The sequence below is a fragment of the Arvicanthis niloticus genome, chromosome 10 (assembly GCF_011762505.2).
Source record: "Arvicanthis niloticus isolate mArvNil1 chromosome 10, mArvNil1.pat.X, whole genome shotgun sequence".
In the NCBI taxonomy this organism is placed as follows: domain Eukaryota; kingdom Metazoa; phylum Chordata; class Mammalia; order Rodentia; family Muridae; genus Arvicanthis; species Arvicanthis niloticus.
In genome coordinates this window covers 21,609,851-21,631,611 of record NC_047667.1, presented here as the reverse complement: position 1 = coordinate 21,631,611, position 21,761 = coordinate 21,609,851, and the positions used below count along the sequence as shown (strand labels likewise).

Below are 21,761 nucleotides of genomic sequence, written 5' to 3'. Positions count from 1 at the left end.
AGGAGCTGTACAAAGCAAGGCCACAAAGCAAGCCAGACGGTGCTCCCAATGTGTCCTTACCTGCCAAGGGCTGGCTGAGTTCCGCCTGCACTTTACCCTTCGTTGATCCTTCCAGAGGTAAACCTCTGTCCCCTTTGTAGAGTTTCGGTTTAAATGGAGAATCTTTCTCTTTACCTTTTGATCCTTTAGGCCGGCCTGCTTGCTTCTTCTTAGATTTGCCATCCCCCTTCACACCCAGTAGTGGATGGACTTCTGCAGACAGACAGAAAGACAGCCATGAAAGACAGTGCATACCACCCAGGTCCTGCATCCCAACTAGACCTCTGAGTACAAAGAGCGTTGCTTCTGTGTCCCATCTCACTACTCTAAGAAAAAAAATTGATTACTTTTAAACTACAAAAGAATGTCTACTAAATTGACAATACTTGCTAGACCAAAGGCATACTCAGTCTATGTGGTTTATACCAAGCCACTGCAACTCCAAGTTAGAAAACAATTAAAATACCCACTCATACTGAGTTGATCCGAGCCTGAACAGGGACACAGCACAGGCATAGGATCAGCAAAAAAATGAACAGACCAAGGCAAGAGGCCTGAGTCCACCACTTTCTGTGAGACCTTGGACAAGTTATACAACTTTGGTCCAACTTTTCTCCTTTGCAAGCAATAATAATAGTAAACTAACTTGCAGGGCAGATGGAAAAATGAGCAGGGCAGACAGCACACAGCGGTGCCTGGATAAAGCCCACCCAGAGCCTGCACAGCTGCACAGCTAAGTCACCTATCGTTCTCTCTAAGAAACAAGAGTGGAGGATGCCTGATGATAGCAATGCCTGCTCTTATCAAATCACTGCAACATGTGGTAATACAAGCTCCCAATCCCACTGTACAAGCAAGAAGGAAGAAACAACCATGTAGCTCTGATTGGCACTTTACTCTACTGGGGAGAGGGGGGAATAAACAGTTCAAGGAAACAAATCCTGAGCCATGTGTCAGAAGACAAAGTGTGTCTGTCATCTTAGGCAAGACACTGCAGGGCAGAATGTCCCCATTTTAAAAGTGAATACAAACTCAATCACCACAGAACAGTAAAGCAATGTAGAAAAAGACTCACGGGAAACTTCTTTAAAGTAAAAATGGCTCAAGTAGGAAATTACTCATTGTGCCCAAGAGTATAAAGTAATGAACCTACAGACATCAGGAATAAAGAGACGACTCTCACCGTCATTCGGCACTCCTTGGAGCTCTATATTGGTTGTTTTAGGCTTCTTCTTTGGTGGCTGGGACCCATCTGCTGAAGACTGCCTCTTCTTCTCTGAACTAGCCCCTTCATCCATCAAGGAGGTAGGGACTGCATCCGGTGGGGGGCCGTATGGATTTTCTTCAGGGTCTTCTACCTCAGGGGCAATGGGTAAATACAACAGAGCCTTTGAATCTTCCAGCTCTTCATCACTATTTGGAACAGGATCAGACAAGGGATTGGAAAAAAGAGGAGATAGTTGCTTAAACCACGAGCCCTTCAGCCTTTCCTCTTGTGCCTATATCTAGTACACAACAGTTACAGCTCTAGACTTTAAGACAGCTGAAATGAAGGAAAGGAAAGAGGTTGTCAGAGGACAGTGAGCTGACAACCATAAGTAGACTAAGTTCCTCACTGCAGTTTGTTTATGTTGTTTGTTTCAGACCCCCAGGCTGGCCTCAACCCTACCTCTGCCTCCCAAGTGCTGGGGTTAAGGGAAGCTCCACCACGCTTGGTTTTACTTCAGTTACTTAAAATCTGTGTTACATTTTTTCAGTAAAGGACTGTTCTCTATTTTTCTAGTAAGCAGCTGGGAGCGGAGGGAAAGCTGGGGAAACCGGGCAGTGTACAAGAGACAGGAACAACACTCAGCCTCTGAAGGTGCTCACCTGCTACAGAAGGCAGCAATGGGGTCCACACTGGTGACATCCACTTCCTCGTCTTCAGCAGCATCAGCCCCTGTACGAGAGAATAGTGGAGAGATTTGAAAAGAAATGGAAACCTGCTTTTTACCTAAGAACAACCCAACAGTTCATTTCATTCAATCACTTAACAATAAGGGCTGATTCTAAAGCTGAGGAAAAAGCCAGGTTCAGAACTAAGTGTTTTAGTTAGGAGACATGACAGAGGTTCTGTCAACAAAATGATGGACTGGGTATTAGGATTATCTTGTACCTCACTGGTACAAATTGCTCTAATTGTATTTTGAGAGAAAAGTTTTATTTTAACAGGAAGGGTGATATGTAGGAGGAGCTAAGGGGGAAGGAGTACCGAGAGGAAGAGAAGGAGTAAGGAGAGAAGATGAAGGAGAGGAGAAGCTAGGTGATGAGAGAGAGAAAGATAGAGAAAGAGGTGGGAGACATGGAGGCAGATGTTCATGTGTCTCCACCAGTCAAAGATAGTTGATATATCTAGGTTGGGTATTGGGTTACACTTCTGATTGAGCATTACCAAACTTGTAAAGCCTTTGATTAACATTTTTAAAAAGTGTATAAATGCAAAAGGGAAAAGGGGGCATAGGAAAGGGGTTTTTTGGCGGGGGAGGGGGGGAGAATGGGGAAAGGGGATGGCATCTGAAATGTAAATAAAATATCCAATTAAAAAAAAAAAGAAAATAAGACGTAAAACAAAACAAAACAAAAAACCAATAAGGGCTGAATCCCCACTAGATACTAACACTGGAAATAGTGACAACCAAGAAGTTGAGAAGAGCTCTTCAGTAAGTCTCACAGTCTAGCCAGGAAACAGACAGATCATTTCAACATAACACAGTACAAAACTATCTACAACACTCTACATGTTTAATCTAAATCCATGGAGATGTAATTTACCTAAAACCCAAACGTGAAAGCAGTTTCAAGCTGCAGAGATTCAAGGGTCTTTCCTTTAATCTGATTCCCTAATTATTAGCACCATGAAGTTGCCCAGCTGTCAAAGATCTGTCCCTTAATTACAATGCCAGCTAGGCATAATAAACATTCATACACACGTATGCATGCACATACATACACACCTAGTATGTACAAAGTTCTGTGTTAAAAACCTGGAAGATAAGTCAAATCTGAAGGGAGCAGTGATGCACACATGTAATCGCAGCACTGGGGAGGCTGGTGCAGGAAGGTTAGGAGTCTGAGGTCAATGAGACTCTGCCTCCAAACAGCAATAAAAAAGGTCAGATCTTTATTTTCAGGAAGTTCCTATTCAGAAATTTAGAAGATGAGGTTAAAAATAACAATGATTATGATCATAATAATAAAAGACTGAGGAGTTCTTCTTACAGGCTGAGCATACACTGAGTGCTCTACAAGAATTACTCCATGTATCCCTACAATGCAAAGACATGGGTGTTACCATATTCCACCTTAGAGATGAGGCATTCAAGTGTAAGTATTTTGCCAAAAGCTGCCTAGTTTCAGAGCCCATGCTCTTGACCTTTTTACTATTAATGGAGATGTATCAAAAGACACAACATCAACTGAGCCTGAGCACACTTCTATGCTCTGAGAGCTGCCAGAGAACTGGCAATGCCCACGTGAGCCCTTAAGTAGCACACACACTAAGACTTTTCAAGACTGTGAAAACTACATACTCATGAGAGAAAGGTGGCAGGTGCAGCTCTGAGTACAATTACCACACAAAGTAAATAAATTCATTCATTAATTTAATAAAGAATATTAAGTAAGACAATTATTTTCCTTTTGGAATACCATCTGCTGCTGAGAGGCATCACCTGTTTGCTCGGGCTCACTCTTATCTTCATCCTCAATATCAAATTCCGATTCTCTTTCCTCATATTCTACATTTTCATCCAACTCTTTGAAATCTGGTGCAAATGCACTCCAATTTTCCTATGACAAAACAGATGAGTCACCAAACAAACAAACAAACAAACAAAAAATCAGTAACAATGTAAGTTCTGACAACTTATCTTCAGCATGAAACAGACTAAGCATACTAAGATCAAACCTGAGATAAGAGATTAAAATCTTAGGTATCTAAGGGTTTGCCATCTTGATGTATTTTCTATATAAACACTTCAAGTTTATTAACTTCCTTTAATCTTTTCAAAATGTACTTCACAAAGGTAGTTTAAGAGTGTTCAAATAAGAAAGCAAAAGAAATGTTAAAACGTTGTAGAAAGTGTACACACATGGAAACGAAATGGGAAACTAGCTCTGAACTAAGAACACCCCTCTGAAGTGCTACTAAATATAATGAGCTGAATTAGGCTACAAAGATCAGATGCAAAACAAAGAAATTAAAGTAGTATTTAGCTTACTTTGTATGACGGTTTTTTGATAAAATACCTAGTTTCAAAGCAAATCAACCAGAACAATACTTACTACTTGATTTTGGGCCCAAATGGACACCACTCCACTAGAAATAGAAGCTATGATGGGTCGAACTGGATGCCACTAAATTGCAATTTAAGAGAGAGAAGAATTGTTTGTGAGAACAGATGCAAGTCACTCTAGAGTGTGTGCCACCAAAGCAGTGTCCTGCCCTACTCACAGCCACATCCAGTAGGAGTTCTCCTCTGGTCCCATGCAAGATCTTCACCAGGTTGCCAATGCTCTTTTCCCAGATATACAGGGCATGCTGCCTCGCAGAGCCTGCCACTATGTACTCCCCATCCCCAGAGAAGCAACATTTTTTCCATGGAGTCCTAAGAGACAAAGAACATCCCCAAGAGAAACTGGAACAGGAGCCCAGGGAAGGTCAGCCATATGCTCTTCTGGCAACAATACCTACCTATTCACCAAGTCCTGCAGTTTCTGCATGGGCTCAGGCTCTCCGTCTCTTCCACATGTTAAAATCTCTCTACCATCATAAACTCTGATTATTCGATCTGCTGTGTTAATCAGGAAGCAACTACAGAAAAGAGAGGGGTTTTTGGCAAGTCAGAAACCTGTCCCTGTTAACGCTTCCTACTGCTACTTCTTAGAGCAGTGAAATGGAGAGAAACCAAGAATGGTCAAGATTCAGTACATCTTCTTGTCACTCCACACCTTTAAAGTAAAAACCAAGAGCTTTATCCTGAGTATCCTCAAACCTCATGTCAACACTGTCTGGATGGAACCAAGATCCAAGACTGCTGAACCAGCCTGCTCAATCTACAGCCTATGTACTGTTCAGTAATTTATACTTCATTTATCTGGTCTGTTTTAAACACAGTATGACTGTTTATGTATCAATAAGCTAAGTGTATATTTTTAGTGATGTTTACTTACTTGGGACTGAGGGCACAACTCAGTTTTAGAGCACTTGTCTAACCTGAGGAGGCCCTGGGGTTGGTCCCTAGCACTGCTGAAAATAAGGGAAATATTTAAAATCTTTCCTCAGGTCTATGTACTAGGCACTTTGATTCTAAGCAATGATACTTAAGCATCTTTCTGTAAAGGAACTGCCTGATAACCTTCCAGCAACAAAAATGTAGCTACTGTCAGTGAGGGACATTTTATGAACCTAAAAACCAGACAGTGAGCAATTCTAACAGCTTTAATAAAATGTATAAATCACACACCAAAATAATAACTATTAACATAATGATTATTAAATTAAAAATAGATAAATAAATGCAAATTATTATTTGCATTCCATCACTTAAAACAACAACAACAAAACCCTAAAGCAAACCTAAGGCCTCACTGGGCATGTTAGTGCCATTATCTCTGCACTCCGAAAGCTGAGGTAGAGGAACCACAAGACTTAGGCCAGCCTGAGCCATGTAGTGATGAGATTGTGTTACAAAATTGCATATACACGAAGAGGACAAGGCCTTACTCACCTCCCCTTCCGGGCAAACTCAATTGACTTAATGGCTGTAGTATTGCTTGTTCCCGTTGTTACTCTGAAGGAAGCAACAAGATCCTGAGAGTCTGTTTTTAGGACCAAGATCTGAAGTTTCCAGAACAAAAATAAAAAGTAAATGCTCTGATGACTAATAGTAGTCAGATTTGACTTATTTTTCAACTGTGAAGAGACCTAGTAACAATTCAAATGTCTCTATTCCTGTATATTCAATCTTACTAACTGATACAATTTTTTACTTCTTTCAATAGAGTCTTAACCGTCTACTCTGAGAACATGTTTGACATTGTTCACAAGAGCTACCAAGTGGAAACAAACCAGTGACAGACTGGGAAATGTGACACACAAGTACTATATGATTGAACTCTGATGAGGAGGAAAATTCTGACACACAGTACAACAGTCACCCCGAGGACAACATGCTGTATGAGATATGCCAGTTGCAAATGAGGATATTTATTATCCCACTTCCATAAAGTGCTTACAGTGGTCAAATTCAACAAAAGGACACAGAATGACTCTGCCAGGGCCTCGGGACAGACTCCCTAATAGTGGTTCAATTTTCAAGATAAAGGAGGTCTGCAGAGGATGGTGGTGAGGCTGGAGCGCATGGAGTACCACTGAGCTTAACATTTTAAAATGTTTACAAGGATAAGGTTTGTGTGTATCATCTTTATACATTATTTTTATACTGGGGATAGAGCCCAGGACCTCACTCACGGAGGCAAGTACTCCACAGCTGTTAATAAATATATCTTAATGACAATTTTTAAAAACTGCTACCAGAAGAAACACCTACAATACAATGTACTGCTCCCCGAAAAGTCTACACTTCCAAACATCCTAAAGGGCAAGTTGAAAGGGAAAAAAAAAGATGATAGTCTCAGTACTATAGGTTAAAATGGCTTGAATTATACCATGTTTCTCTGTGTGAGTGTGCATGTATATGCATGTTTATTATGGTTTTTTGTTTGTTTGGTTTTTGCTTTCTTTGTTTTTCATGACAGGTTTTCTTTTCTTTCTTTCTTTCTTTTTTTTTTTTTTTTTTAAAGATATATCTATTTTATTTATATGAGTACACTGTAGCTGTCTTCAGACACACCAGAAGAGGGCATTGAATCCCATTACAGATGATTGTAAGCCACCATGTGGTTGCTGGGAATTGAACTCAGGACCTCTGGAAGAGAAGCCAGTGCTCTTAACCACTGAGCCATCTCTCCAGCCCCCACAACAGGTTTTCTATGTGTAGCCCTGGCTGCCCTGGAACTCACTCTATAGACTAGGCTGGCCTAGGACTCACAGAGATTTGCCTGCTTCTGCCTCCTGAGTACTGGGATTAGAGGCACATACTGCCTCCGACCCAGCTCCTTATAGAAAACTGGGTTTTCTATAAGTAGATATTAAGACATTCTAATCAGTGTGTTCCAGTCGTAACATTTAAATATTCTCTTCATTACTATTAATAGTCAAGAACCTTCTGTCCTTTCGTTTTTGCTTTTTTCTGTTGCTGGGGATTAAACTCACAGACTTATGTGCACACAACAAGACTTTACAACTAAGCTGTTCACCCAGCCTGTTTGTTTATTTTTTTTCTTCCTTTCTCTTAGTTTCTTAAGTCTTTCTATGAAGTCCCAAACTAGCCTGGACCTTACTATTTAGTTTAGACAGTCTTCAAACTTGGAGTAATCTTCCTGTCTTTACTCCCAAAGAGCTAGAAGAATTATAAAACAAGCCACCACACTGTCTCTATCCTTATCTATCTATCTATCCATTAAATAATCTGTTTACTCTAATTCAAAGTACAGAAATTATTATCAAGGCATGAAAGAAAACTTAGAGCTACATTTCAGGTGACGGATTATTCCAGGGATAACAGAAACTTAAAGCAGAAAGAGTAAACCAGAGTCAAGGCAGACACCTGGCTTTCCTCACCAACTTCATAGCTTACCTTGCCTTTTGCATTTCCTGTATAAATATATTCCCCTCGCCTATCAAAAGATGCCACCACGTTCAAATCCGAGTCATCGTCTACCGGCAGAACAACATGTTTGGAATCTGAAAGGGTCAACATGACAGGAGCAGATTTCATGGGACACACGAGAACCTTGTTCCTGTTTAAAAATATGAACACATATTGGCTATTGCTTTGGCATCAGCAGATTGAGTCCCTGTCCTTCCTCCCTGATCCCTGACCACTTTCCTCACTGACTCTCCCAACTCCAACGAACGTGAAATGGTGAAAACAAATACAACCTACAATCTAATAACAGACTCAAAGTATTAAAGCCTATCTTGATAAATGAAGGCTGGTCATTAAAAATATTTAGTAAACCAGTAAGATACTTAATAAAGTAAAAACAAAATACTGATTTTAACTATGTTAGCAGATGCATGTGTCTATATGTCAAATATGGCCCAAGCCTGAGGAACATATGATGAGCAGCATCATAGTCACAGAGTAGACTATGGGAGATCCCTGAGAAATGAAAACTCTGTCTGCATAATGAAATACCGGACTTTTCCTTAAATGTAGTCTTAATATGAAACTGTTTCTTCATTCTAAAGGAGTCTAATGAATGAAGGGCCAGGGCCCTACATTATTCCTACCTTTGGTCATTTCCAAAGTCTTACTAATGATCAGTTACAATCTCCTTACAATACACTCAGTAGAACCAACCTAGACAGAAGATGATTTTATATCGCTTGAAAGGGTGTTGTGTTTGCCTCTTAAAACCTTAATCTGAAGATATCAAAGCCCAGAGCTAATCCACTCAGAAATGAGACCCCGCCCTAAGAAAGGAATGTCTTAAACATACTGATCTCGAGGATGATATTGGACTTTTAAGATGGGTGAAGGGAATCGAAACCTCTGGTCGCAATCTCCTGAAAGAACATCCCACTGTGACACTATGTTATCTGTAGAAGCACTCACGAGTTTATGACCATCTCGACTCCAACTAGGGGAAAAAACAGAGGTGGATTTAGCACATGGTATAAGGTAAAGTATTGATACCATTACTATGGATAAAATGTTGACCTAATTGCACAGGTCAACATTTTTAAAAATACAATCAAATCTATAACAAACTTTCTTAACTAATCAATAAACATTTCCATGACTTTCTTTTTATTTTTGTCCCTTTCCTGAGACAAAGTCTTAGTACATACCCAGAGTAACCTTGAACTCATGATTCTCCTGCCTTTATTTCCCAAGTGCTGAGATTTCAGGTATGTGCCATCATGCCTGGTTCTTGTACTATCTTTACAGACAGTAATGTGTTACTACTTCAAAATAACACTACAGTTAGCACCATGAAATAACAAATGAACATCTTGGTAAAGTTCCCACATCAGTTGACTTTTAAGACCATGAGACACGGAGAGGGTTTGGGGGAACTTCAGGGCTGAAGAGCATCTCAATCTCCAGGACCACAGCACCGACAACACAGAAAAGACAAGCTATCGCCGGCAGCAAGGTCTGTGCAGCCAGACGTCTACCCTACAATCCCAGTACTCAGGAGGAGGGGAAGGAGGAGCCTGAGTTCCAAGACAGCCTGGGCTACAGAGTGAAACTATTTTAAAGGCAAAAAGAATGGAAATTAAGAAACAAATACTTCTTAAATGCAGCCACATTAAGCATACTAGACATCCTGTTAAAGACTGAAAGGTAGATGGACTCTTCATGTGGCCTCAACAACTAGAGCACAGACAGGCTCTCTCTAAAGCTGGAGCCTAACTTGGTATCCTGTTCTACAACAGGGTTGCCTTATCTGGCCTTAGTGGAAGAGCATGTGCCTAATCTTACTTGATGTGCCAGGATTAGGGGATACTGTGGAAGGCAGGGTGCACCCTCAGAGGAGAAGGGGAGGGGAGTGGAGGGAGGTACTCTTGTGAGGGGTTACTGGGAGAGGGGATAGCCTTTTGGATGTAAATAAATACTTTTTAAAAGAAGGTAGACTTAAGTTCCTGAAGTTTCTGCTGGCCTCACATATCCCTGACTGGGTGAAGAAGCTAACACCTGGATAACGCCAATGGTTACACATAATCCTCCTCTTCTCCCCACCCAAGAAGACCTTGCTCTCCCAAGGTGAAGGATCAGGAAAGGAGAGTCAACGGGGCAGCAAGAGAGAGAATCTATGTGAATGTTTAAAAAAAATAATACTCCACTCCAGTCAAACCCCACAGAAAACCCTGAATCTACTCTGTCCTCGCCAGCACCAACAGACAGCTAGACTTGTACCTGACCCAGCTCTAAGGAAGCACCCAGGTGCTGCCACAGACAACTGAGTGGAGATGGCTTCCTTAGTAAGCACTCACTACCACAGTGCCTGGAGGCCAAATGAAAGGAAGGCTCAGGGCCTTCTTGTCCTTCTCAAATAGAATGTCAGCAGGACCCACGGAGTCTCCACTTCCAACCCTACCAGCAGCTTCTGCAAAGGTGTAAAGAAAAAAAAAAAAAAAAACTTAAGGGAACCCTGGAACTGAAAATATAATAACTCACAGTAAAAGTTCAATTGAGGAATCCAGCAGTCAATGGAGCTGGAAAAAGACAAACAGTAATCTGAAAGAATAAAAATTACTCAATGTGAATAAGAGATTAAAAACATTTAAGTGAGTGGGAGGGACATCATCTCAGGGATTCGAGAGACAAGAAATAATCTGATATCTGAGTCCTACAAAGAATAAATTGTACCTTTGAAGTATTTGAAGGAATTAACATCTATGTTTCTCCAAATATAACAAAACATAAAACCTACCGACTAAAAACAAGTGACTGAAATCAAACAATATAAGCCAAGGAAACCATTCCAGGAGCTGAGGACATAGCTTAGTTGGTAGAGCTATTGCTTAGCATGCAAGAGGCCCTAGGTTCCTTTCCTAGTACTGGGATAGGAACACACTTGTAATTTCAGCACTCCAGAGATAAAGGAGGATTAGATGAGAAGTTTGAAGTCATCCATAACTAGTTTAAGGCCAGTGAGCACACAGACCATCAATAGCAGTCGTGAGAAACCCTCCTTTGAGTTGCTGCTCAGGGCTGCCCAAAAGACTCCCAAAACATTATAGGCCATTGCTATTGTCCTTGGTTACCCCCAGAGACGGAAGCAAGTTCCTACTAGTAAAAAGGCCATGCATTTCAGACATAAGGCACAGAGGTCTGCCCATAGTTAGAACTGATTTGAAAACCTCCTCACTTAGGATTGCCTCTCACAATACCAGAAAGCACCATGCAAGCTTCCAAAGGAGGGAATTAGTCAATAGCCAGTTGTCCCTCCTAGCTATGGCACCCACAAACCACAATAACAACCAGCATGGCTGATAACTCTAAAGATAGAGTAGTGGCAGGTATACCTTGGCAGTAACCTACAGCTCTCTATCTGGACTAAAGCTTGCTCAACAAGAAGGAAATCATGCCTGGTTCTGGAAACCTAGCTAACTACTCAGAAATAGAGAAGTCACAGATCTTGGATGAGAATATACGATTGCCAAATTAATAAACCAACATAACCCCCACCTACATTCTAAAGATTTATCTTTATACCCACAGATAAGTGTACTCAACTCTCATCAAGGAAACTTCTCTTTGCAACATATGCAGACTATTAACAGAAAACTGAAACCAATCAAAATGCAAAGCTGCGGAGCCCAGGCCTAGCTGATCCATCTACAACCTAACTCCTGCACCCAGGCCTTTGGGTGCATCCTGGAAAATGGGGTAGAACCAGAGGAACAGGGAGTTTGCTGTGAGATTGTGTCTCCTAGGAATGTCAGAAGCTACACCCAGAAAGTTTTTAGCAACATGACTGTCTAACAGGGACTGAATAAAGACAACAATAGGCAAGCTAATGTGGAGGGGAAGATTCACAAGGCCTCAACTATAGACAATGAACTACAGGCAACTAAGGGCTACTGAGAACAAAAATCTTCCTTAGGAAACAGCACAATAAATGGTCATCACATACTAAGTGGTCAGTCCTGAAAACAAATACAATCAAGTAACATTACATGGATTGAGCAGGTTGTATGTATATATACAATACATACATACATACATACATACATAAATGCATAAATTTTTTTTTTAAAAAGAGGCTATGAATTTTAAAGAGAGCAAGGGAGAGCAATACATGGAAGGGTTTGGAAGGAAGAATGGGAAGGGGTAAATGATTTAACTATAACATCAAAAATTAACAAAACAAAAATAAAAAATTCCAAAACACAAATTATGTTGAATGCAGAAACAGTTCTCAATCTTAAAAGTGGCACTAGGGCTGGATAGTGGTGGCGCACGCCTTTAATCCCATCGCTCAGGAGACAGAGGCAGGCAGATCTCTGAGTTTGAGGGCAGCCTGTTCTACAGAGTGAGTTTCAAAGACAGCCAGGGTTACAGAGAAACCCTGTTTGGAAAAACAAAAACAAAACAAGTGGTAATAGGAAAAATGACACCCCATCTATAAATAAAACCGTGACATAAAGACAATTTCTCATAAAAAAAACTACAGAGATCAAGAGTCAGGCATACGCCTTTAATCCCAGTACTCCTAAGGCAGAGAGACAGGAGGCTCTCTATGAGTTGAAAACCAGTCTACATAGTGAGTTCCAGGACAGACAGGGTTATGTAGAGAGACTGTCTCAAAAAACAACAGAGGCTAAACCAAGGTCTCTAAACAGAAAGAAAAAGATAGAAATACCAACTATAAGTTTGGTTTGTCTTGTGCCAATTACAGTGTATGCAGAGGAAATGTGTGAACTGATTACATTTTAGACAAGGGAGGCAACAGAAGGAAAGAAGGTAAGGGCACTGTACTTCATCTGAACTGTTGCAAAGTCAACCTGGGGCATTGTGGTACATCAGGTATCTAACATTGTATCTAGTAACCACTAGAAGGTACACAAAGAAACACTTTAAGTCAATCAATACAAAGCCCTAAATTTGTTCCAGTACCCCATAGGAAGGCAGGAATCAGAAAAAGGAAATATAAAAGAAACATAAAGGAAACCCAAACGAATATAAGCCCAAACTGTGGGATGAAAAAATGCTTGTTATTGAAGAATTTAGCAGGCAATGCAAGAAGAATAGAAGCTCGCAAGTCAGACTTCTGCTCAAGCCTAGACATTACTACCTTCTAGCTGTGTGATCTTAGGGAAGTAATGTGGCTTTTCCGGGCTTCAATTCCTCATTTATGACAGGAAGGATAAAGTCTTTACTTATAAAGGACTATTGAGAGAATTAGAGTTAATATATATAAAGTTCTTAAGCCAATGCCTGGCATAAAAGGAGGGTTCAGAAATATTGATAATAATCACTTTTATCAAAGATGAGGCATTTATTCCTAGATTGTAGACTCTGGGGACAAATGATAGTAAAAATAAACTAAGGGTTTAAGTATGGGGGTCTAAGTTCAAGTCTATACACAGAAAAACTGGGGTACCTTTCCCACCACTTCTATCTACAACACCTGCAATTAACACTGGGGCCTCAAGCACACAGGCATACATACACACATGCACACAGACACGAGGCCACACACAAGCCAACATACCTATACACATGCACATAAAAGAGAAAAAAAAGAAAAAGAAGCATGGGGCTGAAGGTATTTATGTAATTCATTAGTAAAATGTTTGCCCAGAATGTATATGATCCTGGGCTCAATCTCTAATACCACCAAAAAAAAAAAAAAAAAAAAAGTAAATCAAATCAAATCAAAATTCCTTACCACAAAGAACAGACTGGATGGATGTGTGCACTAATTATCTTAGCAATGCCTCTTGTCAAGAAATCCCAAATAACAATTCGGCCATCGTTACAGCCAACGGCAAGCAGCGTGCCCCACCTGTTAAAGGTGCAAGTCAGGGCCATGCTGATGCAATCCAAAGTTCCATCAGCTTCCTATAAGACAAATAAATATACAGAAGTTCTTGGTCATAAAGGACAATGCATATAGAAATGATTTCTATAAGTGTTCACACACTTTTTAAATTGGCTAAAATGAACACGTGAGCTAATTATAATTATACACGTGAGCTAAAAACTTTTGGAAACAGTCATGATCAATCTCTTACTCAAATGGTATAATAATGGACCTCCGTACTTTACAGTCAATGGGCAGAGTACTATAGAAGTTACTATGAAAATTCCTTGATTATAGGAAATTGTAAAAGCTATGAAATAGCCCGTGTTTCTGACATTAAAAAAATTACATTATTTTACATCAGTGTCAAGTCTTAAAAAATAACCACAATGAAGCACAGGAAAAGTTACAAGCGCACAATTACACAGTGATCATTATTACTATGTAAATCCACCTATCAAAACTTGTAAAGCACTCACAAAAAAGTTCCTGTATAGATGATGGTACTGTTTGTTTAAAAAGTCCTTCTGTCTAAGTTGTGAATATTTTTTCCTTTTATTTAAAGAAAAGTGAACCTTAAGATTTAAAAAATTACTGTGAGATTTCCAGCTAAACTTGTACATTACCTCAAAGTTGCACTCCATTTTTACCATAGCACTATGTGTGTGTGTGAGAGATTTAATTATTTGTCACCAAACAAATAAAAGGCAGTCACCATTTTTCACATATAACAACAAAACTAAACTCACCTCTGGATAGTTCTGCCCAAAGGACTCTGCAACAAGGCAAAGAAAGAAAGAAGATGAAACATAAACCACAAACAAGGGCCCACACAGCCCATCAACAGCACACAGCAGCACTGGCCAAGTGTGGGTGGGAGGCTGACACGTGCTTAGGGGCTCCATGGGGTCACACTACTCATCACCTTAGGCAGATGGCGTTTGCCTTTTTACTTCTGTCATTTCCTAAGCATACAGTAAAGTGTTTCTGAGGCTGTGATATAATAACAGGAGCTGGTGTGCTGACGACAAGGTGACGACAATAGGCATTTGCTTAAGGACCTGAACAAGAAGCCTCTGTCTCTGAGCTGTGCAGACATACACCTTGAGATGTCAAGCATTAAAGCTGTCAAACTGTGAGTTCAGAACATGCGGCCACTAGAATGCAGAATCACCAACTGTCCTCAAAGTCTATCCTATTTCCTTGTCATGGTCCTACTTGACAAAAACCCCCAGCCAGTCCCTTCTAACACACACAATTATGAAAGAAGGGAATGGATGCAAATGCTGAACTGTATCAGAAAAGTGTTCTTGAATACTGTTTTTAAAGTGACTAAAGTAGACCATGTGTTACACATATGTGCATAGCTGGGGCTGGAGAGGTGTCTCAGTGGCTAAAGTGCTCGCAGGGTAACACTGAGAACACCACCTGAAAAGGAAAACACCACAGACATTATAAAGTCACTTGCTTCTTTCATTTACTAACATAGCTGGTGTTTCTTTCCCAATCGATAGACTACATTCACATGGTTGAGAAGTTAACAAAAATGAGTACTCATTCAAACATAAAAAACAAAAATCAGGGCCAGTAAGATGGCTCAGCAGGGAAAGGGGCTGAGAGTCAAGCCTGCAGCCTGGAGTTTGATTCACCAGGACCCATAAAGTAGGAGAAAACCAGCACCCACAAGTTGTTCCTTGACCTCCACATGTACCCCCCCCACATATTTATTTATTTATTTATTTATTTATTTAATGTATGTGAGCACATTGTAGCTGTCTTCAGACACACCAGGAGAAGGCACTGGATCCCACTTCAGATGAATGTGAGCCACCATGTGGTTGATGGGAATTGAACTCAGGACCTCTTGAAGAGCAGCTCGTACTTTTAACCACTGAGCCATCTCTCCAACCCCCACCCCACACATATATTTTTAATATAAGTTTTTATAATCATTTGGCTAGAGATTGGAGTTCAGAGCCTCAAAATCCATGTAAAGGGTAAAAGGCCCAGTGTGTATAGAGGAGAACAGGACTGGCAGATGCCTGCTACTGGCCAGACCCTCTAGCCAGTCAGAGACCTCCAGATTCAGTGGCAGACCCCATGTCAAAAATGGAAGAGGAAGACACCCAATATCAACCTCTGGCCTCTACATACACAGCAAGCATGCACCTGTACACACACAATCAGGAACATGTACCATTTACACACAAAATGTTTAATCACGAAACAAAGATTTTAAAATTGTTAAGAAAGACATTGTTATGAACATCTTTACATGATCCCAGCACCTGGGAGACAGGCAGGACTGAGTCCGAGGGTAGGCTGAGCTGTATGTAGGGTGTAGCCAGAGTGGGCTACTACAAATTCTACATTTTACCTTAGTCAATCCTCTCAACTCACTACTAAATAGGCATTATCACACTTCATTTTTATAGATGAAAGCTAGGCATGAAGGGTAAGTCCTACAGGAAAAACAAACAAACAAACAAACAACAACAAAAACCCTGACCTGACCCAGAAACAATGCCTGTGCCTAAAATGTAACTCCTAGACTCTTGCCTAGATTTATTTGCCCAGGAGGTCACTAACTACTCTGATTGACAAACCACACCTGCTTTTTCCTGAAAGTCAAAGTGTACCCCATCTCCCTTTCAGCACAGCTAATGTTCCACTCTCCTCAAATCCTCAAGGATCATCAACAGTGATATCATTCACAAGCTCTTTTGGGGACCAAGGAAGTGAACAACAATTAGCAAGGTGAGCTAAGAAACCTACCTAGATTCTTTATCTAATGAGAACTTTTCTGGCAACAACCACTATTCATTTTATTCTGCTAGTTCCAAAACTGTCCATTTGCTATAGAACCAAAGAAAAAGAATTTTACCATCTAGTTAGCCTTTCCCTATACAGTTCACAGTGGGCACACGAGCTAGTTATCAGAGTACTGAATGAGTAACTGTCGTCCCTTCCAGCCCAAGACTTCTTTGTTCTCCATGTTTCATACAACCCTGCCACTGTTTCTTGCCCCCTTACTCTTACAGTCTTGGCTTCAATTGCATTAGCTTTCCTCCCTCTGTCCTTAAAACCAGGTGCTACCTTCACATCTCCACCTTCTACTATGGACCCTCTCTGTACCTGCTTTTTTGGAATCTGAGTTTAGTTAGCTTCTAGTGCAATGTCATCGGCTTCTTCAAGCACTTCTCAGGTCTTCTCCTGTGGGATCCTGGCTTCAAATGGCCTTGGAGCAAGCAGTCCAGGTGTCTCCCGTCATAAGGGGTAAAGTCTTCATATTCTTCAAGATTTGGCTATCAGGAGCTTCTTTCAATGGTCCTATTTGTTCTCTAATTGCCAACAAATTCCTCCCTTTCATACCAGTTTGGGACCATAATAGCTGGTCTATCTAAACCATTCTGCTGCCTTTAACAGGTGATGGCTCCTCTGTCAGTATTTCTTTCAGAGAAATTCAATTTGTAGGTATGTAGACAACATACACCATTCCACCCTTCTTACATGACCGAATCTGTTACATTGCCTTGGGCCTAGTTTTGCCTCCCAAGATCAATCTTTCAAACAACTTGCAGGCCTAACTTCACCCATAATTGTACCTTTGCTGGAAAACAAAACAAAACAAAACAAAACGAGGTTTTTTTTTGTTTTTTTTTTTTATTAAACCTCTTTAAGCATAACTTTGAAGAGCAAGCTCAGCCTGGCCCTGGCCAGTACTTTTCATTTCGGATTTTGTCTTTGTACTATCAGCACCTGTGCCAGAACTTAAATTAACCATGCCCTGAGTACCAGCTGTAGTTAGTTATTCATTCATGTATGTACTCAGCCATACCGTCATTCATGCCTAGGAATGTTTGCTTCACAGAAAGCTCCAACTCTTTTTGTTGGTTGGTGGCTTGGCATCTCCATCTCAGTATCTCTGTAAATTTCCCCAAATTTTACAACAATCCCATCAACAGAGCACAATAGCTGCTTTCATATGGTTCCCCTACACTGTAGTGCTATGTTGTAACTCTGTATTATACAGAATTAGTTGTTTCTCTTTTCCTGTTTGTGTTTTTTATCCAGGGCAAAAAGCAGTCTTATCTTATTGTTTTCAGATGGTACAATTCAATCTACTGAAAAAATGAATAAATCATCATCGTCCATGATGACAAGTTATTTAAAAGAAAATAGATTAGAGCAGAAAATATCAGAAGATAATGAACAAAAGGATTAAATATCATTTCAAAAAAATTCTAGGGATGGAGAGATGGCTCAAGGGTTTAAAAGCACTTCCTGTAAAGCATGAACCTGGAGTTCAGATCCTGGCACACACAGAAGTCCAGCACTGCTCTGCTCAGGCTAATAATCCCAGCACTAAAGGGGGCAGAGACAGAAAGGGGTTAGCTGGCTACCAGTCCAACTGAAAAACATGAGCTCCAGGGTGATAGAAAAATCAAAAAATTGACAAAGGTCGATCCATCACTCGTTTCTCTGGCCTCTTGAGTGCACAAACACTCACACACATGCACACAAATATAGGCATGCACCACAGACACACCCACGCCAGAAACAGTCTAACTACACATGTCACCTGAGTCGCACATCCAACAACCTAGCCTGTCCTTAGCTTCCTTTATCTGGCCAGATGTCCTTCACTGTGTAACTATTCCCACAACCATATCACCCCTGTTCTTTCCTGCTTATATACAATCGCTAGCTTTCTCACTTTAAAACTTAGTCACTTCTACAAGAGATTTCCTCTTTGGAGACCCAGACCTCTTTTTAATTGCTGAACCAGCCAATACAAAATATTCCTAAGTTTCCCCCTTATGAACCTTCTGAATCATTCAAAAGAACTTTCTCCATGACACACACTGATAACTCTTTCAAAGGACTATTACAATAGCTTTTCTCTTTTCCTTTGATAAATAAGGATCATGTCTCTTGGTCTCTACTTCTCCCACACCCTCCTAAAATCACCTCCACCTTAGGCTGCTAAGGAGTGCAAGCTGCCCAGAGATGAAATGGAGCAGGCTCTTCTCAGCTTTCAGACTCAAGTGCTGTCTGGACACTCAACTGGTGTCTATGGAAGGAACTGCTAACTTGTATCCTCTCCTAGATGCTATACCTGGGGAAATATATGGAAGGTACCTGAAAGTGTGCCTAGCTCACAGAAGCACTGCATATGTTAGGTAACTTATAATCATTTGCTTATCCTTTTCCTTCCAGGTATGTACCCAAAGATCTTGTCCCTGACAATTTTCTGCCCCTCTCATCTTCTCCCTTCCACCTATTCACACCGAGTCACAGGGTTTCAAAAAGCCAAAACAAATGGTGATCATAAGTCAAGACTTGTCTTCCAAGCTCTCAGTCTATATCCAACATATCCAAGCTACCTTTCAAATGTCCTTACATCTTATTAATCCAGCACCATTATTCTGTAGTTCATTTTCTCATTACCAGTATGCTCAAATCCTGCCTCCTCAATGGTTTTTCTTTCCATGTCACAGTTCATAAATTCCTTATTGCTCATACATTGTGGTCTTCCAGACTGGTTTTATATTGTCTCAACATTCAACTGTGCATTGTTACTGTTAGAAAAACTTTATAAATCGGTGTTCCAGGTGAGTTGTTGATGGATATACCCTATCTTCCTTAAAGACTAAACTGTCCAGCCGGGTATCCACGAGTCTCCACAAAATAAACAGCACCAATCTACACTCTTGGTTATCTCTTTATTACAATATCCACATTTTGGCAAAGCAGAGAAATTATCTCACTGAAGGGCTGCAGAGATGGTTCAGTGGTTAAGAGCACTAGCTGCTCTTCCAAAAGTCCCAGGTATGATTCCCAGAACCTATATTGTAGCTCAAAACCATTTGTAACTCCAGTTTCAGAGGATCTGACTCTCCTGGCTTCTGTAGGCACCAGGCACATCACTGGTGAACAGTCGTATATACAGACAAAACACCCACACACATAAAACAATAAATTAAAATTTTTCTCATTGGTGTCTTTCATGCATGCATGCTCCCCAAAAGTCACTATAAAGACAAAGAACAATTTAAAAATTGTCTTTGTAGCAGCCAAGTCATGTAGGAGTTCTCGAAAACATTACCTCACCGGAGGCCAGAAGAAAAGACCAATGTGGATAAGGGGTTAGAAGGCAGCGATTTAAAAACATAGTGAGAATAAAATAACTGCTCGTGTAGTTCACATTTCGGGGGATCTACACCTCCCTACGGTTAAGGACCTTAAACTGGCAGTCAAGATGACTGGATTCCAAATGCCAACTACTCCACTTAGTGCCGAATTACAACACTCTTACCCTTTAAAAAATAAAAATCTGGTTAAATAACTCGTTTCCAGTAAGAGTTATCTTATCTAGGCACCGGATCCCCTGACAGGTCTTCAAAATTGACCCACCCTAGGTCACTCTTCCTCAGACTGCATTTTCAAAACTCTGGTCCTGTCTGATCTGTTACTTCAGCACCTGTGATCTTCGAAATCACAGCTTGGACAAAAAGTGCCTCAATGACTCCACAACTGATCTGAAAGCGGTTTCAGAAAAGTAATGCATTCTTCTTGGACAGAAGCTGCTGCAACTCCACATCACGAGCACTCGATCATCTCAGAAGAGTGTCCCTAAGGTTGCAGCCTGTGGTCCCTCTCGCCCAGGTTCCCTCCTTCCCAGTACCAAAGGGTTTGCTAAGACGCAGCCAAGCCCTCCTCACCCAGCAACTCGAGGTTCATCCCTGCAGACGCTGGCCGCCTGGTCTCCGAACCCGCAACAGTTCCTTCTCCCCCACCCGCTCAGAAGCCCCGCGTCTAAGTGGGGGGCGCTGCGAAGAGCCTGGCGCAAGCTCCGGAGACTTTCGGACTTAGAAGGCCCCGCGGCTTCCGCTTTCCTCCCCCGCCTTCCTTGTTCGTTTTACGTAGCTGTCCACATTTATCCCTAATTTTAAAAAAGACTAAACTCTCTTGAAATCAACCAATTATAATACTATTGAGGTATAAAAAATTTTATAGTCAGTCGGAACTCCGAAAAGTACAAGAATGTAAAGCTTTTCTCTCCGGGACCATATAACCGAGCAAGAAATTTCAGGCATAGCACTAACCCACTAATACTTACTGTGCTGTGTGTTCCTTTGGTTGTCCCGGCGGCTGGCTGAGACTCCGCAAGAAAGGTTCCGGGCGATTCTTTCTAAGGCAGGAAAGCGGGAAAGATCGGCCCCTAGTGCCAGAATGTTGTTGGAGCTATCTGGCGCCGTCAGAGCGCGTGCTGGCTTGGTTCACGGTGCTATGCATACTATAGTTACTATGTGTCTGACTTAGTTTCGTGAAGATTATTTCAGGTCTCTAAAAATATGCCATAGATCACAGAAAAAGGTACGATAGCATTTTTTAGGCCTTTTCCTGCGGTATTACTGTGTACACACGTCGATTAGGGCACAGGAAAATTGTCAAGAGGTGGATTGAGGGCCCCACAGTTCTGTCAGACTTGATGTACACAGAGCAATCACAAGACCAGCTGATGGTAAATAATGGGCTTGGGGCGGGAAGTGTTTATCGGACTGTAGATGTGGGCAAGTCAAGCTAGATTCCCCTGTATAGATATAATGACAGTAATCTAGAGGTCCTCTTAACTGATTCTGCTCTTATGGGTATTTAATCCTTTCCTTGTGTGTAAAATGGGAGTAATAATCATACTACTTAGAGAATTAGGAGGATTAAATGAGTTAGCACACAAAGCGCATAAAATATCAGGTGATAGCAAATATTAGCCATCATTTACCAGTTACTATTTCCTAAATATGTCTTTCTTGTAGCTGTTTAACCCAATAACAGTAGTTGAAGCTCAGAGATATTGGACAACTTTCACTCCTTCATGTATTCAATTATTTCCAAAATGCTATCCAAATATTATACTACCAGAAATAATTTATACAAGGTGACTTACTATCAAGTCTCTTCAACTGTACCCACTGGCTAAGTGAAAAAGAAAACAACACATTGTTTCACTTATGTAGTAATAGTGACGAACTTCTCACATGCATATGTGTTTATTTTCTCTTCTGTAGGCA

At 40.9% G+C, this 21,761-nt stretch overlaps 1 protein-coding gene across 9 annotated transcripts in view; it reads right to left on the bottom strand.

The window, feature by feature from the left end:
* The window catches only part of Rbbp5 (RB binding protein 5, histone lysine methyltransferase complex subunit), a 28,324-nt gene extending 7,714 nt beyond the window's left edge, over positions 1-20,610 (bottom strand). For 3 of the 9 annotated variants that reach the window (XM_034513184.2, XM_034513186.2, XM_076941155.1), the window contains exons 1-13: positions 20,412-20,584; positions 14,436-14,461; positions 13,552-13,724; positions 8,647-8,787; positions 7,779-7,941; positions 5,808-5,917; positions 4,772-4,891; positions 4,532-4,685; positions 4,363-4,434; positions 3,750-3,867; positions 1,909-1,978; positions 1,223-1,452; positions 175-252 (exon numbers count right to left, since the gene is read on the bottom strand). In XM_034513184.2, coding sequence (XP_034369075.1) covers positions 175-252; positions 1,223-1,452; positions 1,909-1,978; positions 3,750-3,867; positions 4,363-4,434; positions 4,532-4,685; positions 4,772-4,891; positions 5,808-5,917; positions 7,779-7,941; positions 8,647-8,787; positions 13,552-13,724; positions 14,436-14,461; positions 20,412-20,430 — 1,474 coding nt within the window. In that variant the 5' untranslated portion in view covers positions 20,431-20,584. Of the gene's footprint in view, positions 1-60; positions 253-1,222; positions 1,453-1,908; positions 1,979-3,749; positions 3,868-4,362; positions 4,435-4,531; positions 4,686-4,771; positions 4,892-5,807; positions 5,918-7,778; positions 7,942-8,646; positions 8,788-13,551; positions 13,725-14,435; positions 14,462-20,411 lie in introns of all 9 variants that reach the window. The other 6 variants (XM_034513182.2, XM_076941154.1, XM_076941156.1 and 3 more) reach the window with 6 other exon arrangements.
* Between the last annotated feature and the right edge of the window lie 1,151 nt (positions 20,611-21,761).